This window comes from Saccostrea cucullata, unplaced genomic scaffold, assembly GCF_032062105.1.
Source record: "Saccostrea cucullata isolate Sc308-1 unplaced genomic scaffold, CSIRO_AGI_Scuc_v1 ctg902, whole genome shotgun sequence".
Taxonomy (NCBI): domain Eukaryota; kingdom Metazoa; phylum Mollusca; class Bivalvia; order Ostreida; family Ostreidae; genus Saccostrea; species Saccostrea cuccullata.
In genome coordinates, this window is record NW_026931814.1 from 50,206 (window position 1) to 62,550 (window position 12,345).

The window sequence follows — 12,345 nt, forward strand, 5'->3', positions numbered from 1 at the left end:
ATCCCATGTCAAGCAATCAGAGGTAAAAATTAATGGTACCCAAATAAAAGGTCTTATTAAATTGTCACAAGAAATAAACCTATAAAATGTGGAAGCTATTTGTATAGCCCATCCCACTTAAAACTTATGGGCAAGCTAGCTAGGATTTAATTTCTGCAGACTTATAGACAGACATACTATAAACACAAGAACAAAATATGTATAATAATTAGTCAAATGGAAAAAAATATACTATTTAACTGGAATAACAAAATACATTGTTATTTCAAGGACAGGAAGTGGGTAAGAAGATTGGAATCCCCCCCCCATCTGGCATTTGCTTTGTTATTTAAACAAGACTATATACTGTAGCAAGTAAAAAATGACTCTTGACATCCTCTCCCTATAAACTTAGAAAACATTGACCTCACTATCATTGTTTTTTTTTTTTTGTTTATTTGTTTTCATTTTTTTTCTCTTGTCACGAAATTCTGGGCTGGAATTTTTTGACTGAGATGTGAACCCCCCTCCCTACTCCCGAAAAAAATTCTGGATCCGCACCAGTATTGGCAGTAACTGAATGTCACATCGACAACGGGAGATAACTTCACAATATGAAATTCGTCTAGTGTGGCATGCGATGATCTTTCACCCTTTTAAAACTTTAACCTAATAGTTTGGGTGTATTTTACCCCCCACTATACTAAAACTTCTACTTACCGACTCCCTGTGTCTCAACTTCATGAAATATAAATCCAATTATAACTCAAAATGAATTAATCCAATGCACACCAGACTGCAGCCACGTGCCATTTTGGCGAACCTTCGTCGATTCCATCACCTTATCAGATGAAGTGGGAATCGGCCGAGGTGTGCCAAATGGTGTTTAATCTATAAATATGATAATGGGTGACGCAACGTGATGTGATGTAGAAATTTACATGTTCACATGTATAGTACAAGAACAAATTTTAAATTAATTCATAACAAACGATATTAAATTTTAACAAACCTTTTCCATCTAGCCTATTCCAAAAAGTATGTGCTGTGTGATTGTGGTGTCGAGGGGGGGGGGGGGGGGGGGGGGGGGGGGGGGGGGGGGGGGGGGGGGGGGGGGGGGGGGGGGGGGGGGGGGGGGGGGGGGGGGGGGGGGGGGGGGGGGGGGGTGGGGGGGGGGGGGGGGGGGGGTGGACCTCAGTCAAAAAAAAATCCTATCCCAGAAATTGACAATCAAAAAAAAAAACCTAAAGTAAATCTCACCCAAACGTCAAAAACCTATATCGTGGGGGTGGGGTGGGAGTAGTGGTGACTTCTATTGCCGCAAATGTTTAACTTTTCATACTTATTTTACACATATTCGTGTTTACCAGTGGGGGGATCGGCATTTTCCAAGGGGGGTCCATTGTAACTTTTTCCTTGTTTTAGTATATACATTTTTTAACCTTGTAAATTCCAGGGGGGGGGGGGGGGTCCTGACCCCCCCCCCCTACACATCCGTGCATGAATTTACATCATTAATAGAATTCAGACTGGTATATAATGAATTAAACATGTATAAAATAAATATAAGAGGTTCTGAGTTATAGGTCACAGGGTCTGAGAATTTCATACTCAATTTGATGAATACATGTAAATTATAGAATTATTTTGACTATTTCTTTGGAAAGCCGCCCAATATGTAGGAGCGTGTATTTAGAGGCAAACACCTTAGTGCGGGTATTACTGTCTCATGACAGCATCTAGTTTAATTTTTTTCCCCAAGTGATTTATGTTGTAAGTAAAAAAATATATCGAAATTGACAGAATGTGCTTAATGAAGTTTGGCGCATGTATATAAATCCCCAAGGATTTAATTTAATCAAAAATCATTTTATTTCAATGGAATATATTGCAGTAGATAAAAAAATCAAATCTATAATATATAATGAAAATGAATTATTTGGCCTCTAGTGCCCCCATCATGTCCATACCGGTTCTTTGGGTCCGTTCGATGCTCCACCACATCATGTCCATATTGGCTCTTTTGGTCCGTTCGATGCTCCACCACATCATGTTAATACTGGCTCTTTGGGTCCGTTCGATGCCCAACCCCATCATGTCCATACTGGCTCTTTGGGTCCGATCGATGCTCCGTCATTGAATTCGTACTCGTCTACTCCCATCAGCAGCCTCACTTCTCTCTGTTTGGCAATTTCTGGGAGTTCCGTTAATTCTCTGATGCCTTCTCGTCCAGTCGGGTGGTATTCCGGAAACGTGGAGACCCCCTGACTTGGCCAGTGAGTGGTCATTAAAAGATGTTCATATGCTTCTCTTTTGATTTTGATATCGGATTGTTTTGCCCATTTTGCAGGCGTCATACAAACAAATACCACGTGACGCCACCTATCAGAACGAGGTCGACCCTCTACTGGTCTTGCATTGTCGTGAACCAGTCTAGAATCCCAGAGCACCATGCCACCTCTGGGTACAGGCACTGTTGTCGCCGGACATCCGCGGTCTTTATACCAGTCAATTTCTTCTTGCGTTAGTTCATAATATTCAAATGCGCTTGACTGTCTGGCTGCCAGTGAAAAATTGTCGTAAAAATCTTTGATCAGTTTGTGGGATCCCTTCAACACGCGAAAGCAGTGGTCGCTGTCTGAAGATTCCTCTAAGTACACGCCACTCTGATATGCATGAAGACCTTGTCTCTTTGACCCTTGGTCTAAATGAAGAAACGTCTTTTTGGTTCTAAATTTTGGGCGATCTGGATAAAATAATGAAAGCTTCGAAATGATAACAATAAAGCTAAAATAAGCCCGTTAAAAAACCGTCAATAGTTTATTTGTGTACAGGGGGTGGGTTGATTATTTTATCTATGTGCTAAGTTTCATAACTTTTTGCTATCGTATATCATAACGACAATATTTTAATATTGAAACAAAGGCTTCATATAGAACTGATCGGTACCTGGCATCATTTCGGGGGGTGGTGATACGGCCACTCCATCCACGCTGGACAGTAACTTTTCAGTCTCCCATAACTCGCTGAAGACGTGTTTGACTTTAAGACGAACTGCCCATGAGGCGTGGAAGTGACCAATCCTGTAGGACTGTACCAGGGACTCAAAGCTACCGAACGTCTTATTGTTATCTTTGTATTGGTGGACCCAGTCTTTGAATTCGTCGCTGTATCGCCGACAGTCCTCCTCTGAAAGAACCCCCTCCACCACTGAAAATCCTTGATCATCAAGCTCCGCTAAAATCCTATCCCTGAACATATAGAGTAAAGGAGATGTGAAGAAAGAAAAAATGCATAATTTTTGCTGATTATTCTGACCCTCCATACACCCCCTTTCGAGAAATCTGACACATACCCTGTACGTATATCCATTTCCTCTAGGAATCTAGTAATCTTAAAGTATGATTATTTAAGGAATCACTGTCTAGTTAGCATAGTATGCCAGGGCATCAACAATAGTGGGAAACATGGGATAATTTGCATAACGGGCGAAGCCCGTTATGCATAAATTTAGTAACATTAACTATTAACTATTTAGTAACATTACTAATGTTTTGCTGAAAAGGAATAAAAATTCGATGTTGGATCGCTGAGTGAAATGTTGGATCGGTCGATGAGATTTCGACCGGTCCAACATCTCACTCAGCGGTCCAACATCAATTTTTTATGCCCGCTCAGGAAAACATTAGAAATGTTAGACTTTTTCGTATAGATTTGCATAGGAACAAATTTTTAAATGTATAACAATACACTGTTAGGCTACACATAATACAGGATACATAATTCTCTTCTTATGAATGGCGTTGACTTGGTTACTAAACTATAAACTGTGAAAGTCCGCTTAAAAACGCTACTCCTAGTACAGTTTTTTTCCGAAATGCAATTAAAATTGAATCAGAAAGAGTTTAAACGAAAGATCATTACTTGTATTTATTTATTGCCGTCACCATTGTATCAAGTCTATGTTATTCAAAGTTTGAAAACAAAGAGGCCCATGGGTATGGACCACACCGCTCACCTGAGAAACTTTGTTCTTTACAGATTCCATTTTGTAATACATATTGTGGCCCCGCCCTATCCCCGGGGGTCATGTTTTGAATAATTTAGAATCTACTCAGCCCAAGAATGCTTCCATAAATTTCAGCTTTACTGGCCCAGTGGTTCTTGAGAAGAATTTAAACTATAATTTCTTAACCACTGTGCCAATTTTAACCAAACTTGGTACGAAGAATCCTTGTGTAAAGAACACGTTAAATTCTTAAAGTGAAGGGTCATGTCCCCTTACAAGGCGAGATAATCAAGGAGAGACAAAAATAGGGCGAAAAATCTTATAAATGAATCATTGGGTCAGAAAGGCTGAAATTTATGTGAAAGCATCCTTGGGTAACGTAGATTCAAAATTGTTGAAAATGTGAAAAATTTACAGACGGACGGACGACGGACAATGGGTGATCAGAAAGCTCACTAGAGCTTTCAGTTCAGGTGAGCTAAAAGTATAAAACCCAGTTATTCTCAGTAGAGCTACAGGGGCTTCTAGTTAAACGTTAATAAATGGTAAACTAATAAATTAAAAAATACAAATGGACCAGTGTATAATCATACCTATCCATTCTGTAAGTCTTCGAGTTACTGTAAATTTTTACTGGTGGGTGTCTTCATATGTTTAATTTAGGAATGATGTCATCGTATTTTGAACTTATTTTTAGACATTTACACGGAAATGACATCTCGACAGAATGCTGGAAAGAACGACAACTCTGCATGGGAGACTGATTATTAAACAGCAGAGAACCGAGCAGGATAAACACAAAAGAGTTATCTTTCCTTGTAGGCTTTCAAGTAGGGTACCTGCGCGGCTGACTATCTTTTCCTCGAAATCGGAAATGTAAGTTTTTGTAGCGTTTATTTTGTAAAATCAGTGACAAGAGTTGATTTTGAACCATGTCAGATAATTTAAGGCATGTTTTCTTTCCCACTAACTGGTATGTAGCCTACCGATATTTTCTGACATGATTTCATCATTGTTCATTATAATACTTCCGAATTTCCTCAGATATACTCACTGGAGTGGATAACCCATTTTTGTATTTTGTATGCATGAAACATTGTCATTCGTGTTGTAGACAAAATAGAGTATTCTAGCAATAACAGGCAATTTTTAAAATAATTTTGAAACCACACTTATTTTACATCAAAAGAAAGGTCAGTTAACAAGGATTTCAATGGTGTAAAGGTTATTCAGATTGGTCAATGTACAAAAAAGATATAAGTATTTGAAATTCAGTAGCATTTCGTGTTTTCTGCCAATTTTTCGGTTGTAAAAAAAATTAATAATAACACTTGAAGAAATGTAAATTGATATTCATTTTAAACAATTTTAAATAATGACAGCATTTACTGCTGATTTTACTCTGAGAATCAAATGCAAAATCTATTAAACTTTTGTTTTCAAGCCCCTGATTCCAGATCATTTTTCAGTTTATAAGTATAAATTGTAGGATCTTCGGAATTATACTTAATGTTATACCAAATAGGGAAACCAGGCACTTAGTAAGAAAACATATACTTTTAATGAAGTACACATCAGCAAAGAATATTATTTAGATTTTGTTATAATACTCATGGATTTTAAATTATTATATCTTTAAATATGTTGTTATAAAAATGTATTATTAAATATTGCAAAATAATATTGTTAGAATATTTTTATTTCTTTTTTGCTGAAACAATTTGATTAAAATATAAATCTAATATTTAAACAACACTTCAAAAGTATTAGCATTCATTGTTTTTATTTTGAGCAATTCAAAATTTTAAAAATAATGCTAATCTAGCTGTACGATATACTGGTACATGTGTATAAATCTGATAAAAAAAATTCCTGAAAAAGAAATTCCACGTATGAACTCGAGGTCCTCTTAATCTGTTCAATCACTTGATATTCTGTTATAAAAATTGTGTAAAAGAAATATATGAATTTAGAAAAATGAAAACATATAGATCTATTATAATAATTATAATTATCCATACATTACACCAATTACTGCAAATGGTATCCTAAAGTTGTAGAATGCAGTGATACTTATCAAAGTTCATAGATCTGATTCATTAAAATCATGCATTTTATTTACTTTATTATCTTTTTTTAGCATTGTAAGAATATAACAGCTTGAGATTGACATTGATCAACAAATATACAACTTAGAAATAATGCCTCCTCAGAATCTCCGATGTTGCGCGGGAATTTCAGTTATCTGCCCCTGTTAAAAATGTCGACGTTTTTGTAAAGCATAACTGGTTAAAGCTCATTGCGCACCTATGCGCAACGATTTATTTCAAGAAACTATATACCAAATGAAAGAAAAATGATTTCTCCTTCTGTTTATTGCTGTCAAAGTATTGTCGAAACGAAGTTGAACACGATATGTCATCTACTTTCGCTTTAAATTTCTATTTATGGGACTTGATCTACGTACCCAAGATATTTTTGAAATCTGTATCATTTCAGCCTTCGTAAAACATTCATATGACTGTCTAATATCACGTGCTTAAGCATTATAATGCCTATTTATAACATCAGGGTTTTCTCACATAATGGCCGCCATTACGTCTTTGTTATCTATATAACCGTGCGAGTATCTCGTGTTATGCATTTTTTTTACGCACTTTTGTCAGGAATCGATGTATGTATTATCCAAAATGGTCTTTTAACTTTTAATCTGAATCAAGAAATTAAAGTATGCACAGAAATTTAAGCTGTTAATTCACTTATAAACATGACCTATTTAGCATGGAGCAGAATAGGAAAGTGCCATAACTCGCGCATGCCTGTCATTGCTAAGTATTCCATGCAGTTTAGCATTTAATTAAACTTGCGTAAAATTAAAATCAAAATTTAAAACAATTTTTTTAAATAATTTAAATTGAGCTAGTACTAATCAGGTCCAGTGCAATCAGTACATTTAGCTACGTAGGTAAAATTACAAACAAACATTTACCAAACAAACTTGATTTAGCTACCAAATGAATTTCTTTCTATAAAAAAGCATTTTTCTCAGGATGTGCAAAAACTATCATTTTGATGCAGTGATCATTTTCAACTTTGAACTCATCTGAAAACAATTCATGAAAATTTCCCTCTTGAAGAAATGTCTTTTTCTGCGCACGGACAGATAACCAAACAATGGAATTACATGTTTTGCCCTAAACTGACCAAACACAGCGATGTTTAAACTATCTCTGCTTTGGAATGTTTTTTAAAGTCTCCCTAGTATAAATATCAATAGTCATTTAACTGCGATTTTTTGTCTCTTTTCCATAAAAAGAAAAGTTACATTGAAATAGCTAAATAAAGCTACCTGAGGTAGGTAAATAAAGCTACGTAGGTAATTCTACCTACGTAGCTAAATGTACTGATTGTACTGGACCTGCTAATATCAGCTCAGTATGTACATAATATTAAGATTAATATGTTTTACGGTGTGACCGTTCAGGCGAGCGCAGTAAATGTACCTTCAAAAATACACCTGAAACCTTGATCCGCCACTTCAAACGTCAAGTCGCACAAGATATCAAGACTGTGACGTCACATGAAAGCTCGATCGTCATGGTTTAGGGAAACAGCCGAGCGTCTAGTTGAAACTATAGACCTAGTGCAATTTTTTGTCGAAAGACATTGCAGAGTTATTTGTTGTTTCTTTTAAAAGATTTCTACAAACTGAAAGCCTTTTATGCTTGATGTTATTATTTATTTATTTATTCGCGCAAAGGGTATTGGGTAGTAAAGGAATTCTGGGAAGGTTTCACACGAAAAATTTGCCTGATGTAGGTACAAATTTCATTCTGAATTTCCTCTGTTCTTACACGTTAGTCTATTGAGCTCGCTGCGCTCGCTATAAGAAATTAGCCTAAATAAGGTATCATGTTTAAACATCTGGCTATAAAAATACGGGTGATCACAAGATCAAATTCCATAAAGCCCCAAGGGAATTATGGCAAATTTGATCTTGTACCAACCATTATTTATAAACTAACAGATGTTTTAAGATGATACCTTATTACTGTTACTTACATTTGTTTCTTATGCATATTATGATGATATTTTATATTTACCTGATTATGACGCATATGGAATCCATTTATTGCGCCCCAATCTAATTAAAATTAGATGTTCCGAATCCGCTATCGCTTCTTTGAACATCTAATTTTAATTAGATTGATTGCGCCCCAACCCTATGATACTCAATGACATCACTGAAAAATTACGTCAAATGTTTATGATGTGAGGAACCTTGTTGTAGATACACATTGCTTTCAACACCATGTTATATAAAGGAAAACATTGGCAAATGTAAATATTTATCTGTAAACAGGAGCTGATAGGTATTTCTCATTTGTTGTTTGGGACTATATAGCCAGCGCTGTTTGAAACAGACTCATACTTTCTTACTACAGCTGGTAAAGCCTATAAATTATTACATTGTACTGAAATTGAAATGCAGAAGTAAAAAGCAAAAGTCCATCTGAATTTTATATTCATCCATGGTAGCATTTCCAGTTCAAAATCTTTATTTGTTGATTATAGATAACACACCTTTGAAAACTACTGGGTTTTACAGTTACTTAATAAATTCTAGCCATCAGGCAAGCTCTCCATGTTTTTACTACCCCTGACCAGAAAATCACAATCTCTGACCAAAGTTGCAAATTTAATTCATACATCCTGTATACATGTATTTTAAAATGAGATAACTTTAAAACACTGCAAGGCAGAGCATACCATTGCAAAGTACAGCACATACATCTATAAATAAAAGCCATACATGTTAACTCTCCCGATTTAGGCGGGAGTCTACCGCTTTTTCACTCCATCTCCCGCCTACCGATTTAATTCTGAAATCTACCGCTTTTCTACAAAAGCTGCGTCTAAAGTAGTTTTGGTTCGCTTGGGTATCCATTTTTGAAGCCACTCTCATAAAATCTCGCTAGATATCGCGTGATTTGACTCGGAATCATACAAACGCTTTTTTTGTACATAGATTTCAAGCACGGATTTGACAACGACAACAACATAAGACTACCAGTGATTACATTGGTTACGATAAATTAGTCAACATCCCTGCCATGAAAAAGGAGATACAGCTTTTAAGAATTAGATGAAAACATTTGACATCGTCTTTAAAAGCACAGAAGCTCACAACTTTATCAATAAAGTCAATAGAAATCCCTCGATTGACCAAGCCATGTGGCACATCTCTACTTTCGTTTTCGATCATTGTGGGAAATCTGATTTATATAACGAAAAATACCATGCCATCATTTGTTTTGTTTAAAAACTGAATGAATATTCAGAATTATTGCTTCTAGGCTATTTCAGCAAAGATCACTCTTCAAAAGGCTAAGTAAAGCAGCTAATCCAAGCAAAATGATCAGCATGAAAATATTTGAATTTGTACAATTTATGTCAAACTTAGGGTGTTTCTGTCTTCTTCTTTGCTGTTGATATTTAAGATTTATTAGTGTAGGTACCTGATTTCATTTAAGGCTTATAATATACATGTATATTACATGAAAGATATCGATAATCCAAGCGTTAAACAACACGCGCGCAATGCTACCGCTTTTGAGGTCTGAATCTCCCTCTTTTTCATCACAATAGGTTAACATGTATGTAAAAGCAGCATTCTTATTGATCCCAATGCAAATAAAATCACTTTCGTTTTGCACAGGATTAACTCGCCCACAAACGAACACATGATTGCCTTACTATACCCCCTTCAACTCTGTTGTGAGGGGGTAATAAATTAGACATTGTCTGTTGCTTTATTCTTATTCCACTAGACACTTGGCTCACACATGTAGGTATAGACTGCTTGGTTTACATTCATCGTACCGGTAATCTTACTGGTAATTTGTCTTCGTCTTGGGATACCCACAGGTGATCTTACCAGTAATTTGTCTTCATATTGGGATACCCACAGATGATCTTACCAGTAATCTTACCAGTAATTTGTCTTCATCCTGGGATACCCACAGGTGATCTTACCAGTAATCTTACAGGTAATTTGTTTTCATCTTGGGATACCCACAGGTGATCTTACTGGTAATCTTACCAGTAATTTGTCTTCATATTGGGATACCCACAGATGATCTTACTGGTAATCTTACTAGTAATTTGTCTTCATATTGGGATACCCACAGGTGATCTTACTGGTAATCTTACCGGTAGTTTGTCTTCATATTGGGATACCCACAGATGATCTTACTGGTAATCTTACCAGTAATTTGTCTTCATATTGGGATACCCACAGATGATCTTACCAGTAATCTTACTGTTAATTTGTCTTGATATTGTGATACCAACAGGTGATCTGACCGGTAATCTTACCAGTAATCTGACAAAAAGTTTACATTAATTAATCAAATTTCTGTAATCTTGTGTGCTCCCTGACTGGCCTTTGTACACTTGTTGATGCAGAAACATGATAGATTCAGGTTTGATAACTATATGACATAAATAAAGCCTTTTATCTGACAAGCTGTCACTATTAGAATGTCCATATTTGGCATACATGTATGTACATAATTAGTACATTTGGAGGAAATCTTGTATATATACACCTACACTTTTTATAAATAAAGCTTAAAATTTTTGCTGTTCAAGGAAAAACTTGTTTTCATTGGCCCTTACATTCCTGGTACATTTGAGTTGGCAGATATAATACTAATTTTGTAGTTTGTAAAAAAAAAAAAACAACAACGAAATACTCCATACATGTACATAGTACATCATCATGTGTAACATTTTGTAGAGGAAATATACACTGTATAACCTTTACTCTCAAACCAGCATGATTTTGGAATACAATCTTTTCATGTAAAAGATATAAAAGTTTTATGTAATTGATTTATTATTGAGTAGACTGATAAAGTCTAGTGAATTTGATTCATACTGACCGTATAATGGCTATTTTCTGTATCTTGGGAATATTGAAATAATATTCGAAGTTTTATTGGCATTTCCAGGTGTGACATCTTAATTACCTGATTTGGCAGGTAAGAGTAAAATATGTGATGATGGTCAGGTCAGATAGAAATCAATATTTCATGGCTACAGTAATTACTATTCCAGAGAGGCATTAAATGTGCTAAACCTCATCTGTTATAGATCAGGGGCCCACCATAAAAAGAAGTTTTATTACGCACTAAAAGCAAAAAATCAATTAACAGGTGATAGTGGGAGGGGCACCAATTGAAAGACTGATGTAAAGGTGTTTCTTGTCAAAATATGCAGTGACATAAGAAACTGAGAAAGTGCAGTTGCATCGTCTAGAAGAATCAAAACATATTACCTGTATACAGGTTTCCCATTGCTTAGGCAGGTTTTCCGAGAGCACATTGCATCAAAACATCTGCACATGATGAAAATTTGTAATGTCAGAACTGTTTTCATTTGTAAATATGAAACTGTCTGTACAGTGATATTATTAGGCTCTTAAAGTTGTAACTTTGTGTGCATGTCAAGAATTAAAAAAACACATTAAATTTGATTCCACTAACTGACAGCAAGTCTATAAATAAAAAAAAACACTTTTGGGTAAATGTTTCCTATTAATTGTTTAACAGTTGTGCATAATACTGTAAACCAACTTTTATGTGAGGAATTTTCATGAGGTTCGCGAGAGCCCCGTCATCGCGAATATTTCTCCGGTCTTTAAAGTTGATGTGCCTCATAACAACAGATCCAAAATAGGCTTGATCGCGAAAATTAATCGTCGCAAACTAGTTTATCCACGGTAAATCATGAAATAAAGCCGTTGCGAATAAAAGTTGGTTTACAGTATTTGGATGAACGTTATTACAAGTATATATTGAACCTAGAAATTATTTATTAAGCAAGTATTACTAGAGGCAATTTGACAAATAGGAATTACAAGTTAATGTACTTGTTGTAACTTCTAAACAATGTAATCCCCTTAAGTAGACCCATGCTTCAATTCATTGGTGTATTTGTAATTTGGGCATTCCCTAATGGTTTGCATGTGACCTTTCTGACCATACTTGGTGAGGTCAATGAATACAGAATCTAAGCCAGTGTCCTGATTGGCAGGGCAGGGGGTCAGTTTACTCTACCACTCTACCTGACCAGGTAAAAGCTGTATACATTGTAAAGCTCGTTTAACAAAGAGATAAATGATCTCTCATGCCATGTTAAACACATCTGTCACATATATACATACCTTCTTTGTTTAGTATTTATTAGTTCTTTAAAGGATTTAATAGCCATTCTCTGTAAGCATTTAAACTCTTATATAGGGAGTGTGGCACGCATGGTCTTGGATTTTTATGAAACTTGGCATACATTCC

At 35.6% G+C, this 12,345-nt stretch overlaps 1 protein-coding gene across 1 annotated transcript; it reads right to left on the bottom strand.

Moving 5' to 3' along the window:
* Positions 1-2,072: 2,072 nt before the first annotated feature.
* Positions 2,073-3,278, bottom strand: LOC134233591 (uncharacterized). The gene is made up of 2 exons (XM_062715575.1): positions 2,929-3,278; positions 2,073-2,725 (listed from the first exon to the last, which is right to left on the bottom strand). Exons 1-2 carry the CDS (start codon positions 3,236-3,238, stop codon positions 2,073-2,075), a joined length of 963 nt encoding a protein of 320 aa, XP_062571559.1. The 5' UTR covers positions 3,239-3,278.
* Positions 3,279-12,345: the final 9,067 nt, after the last annotated feature.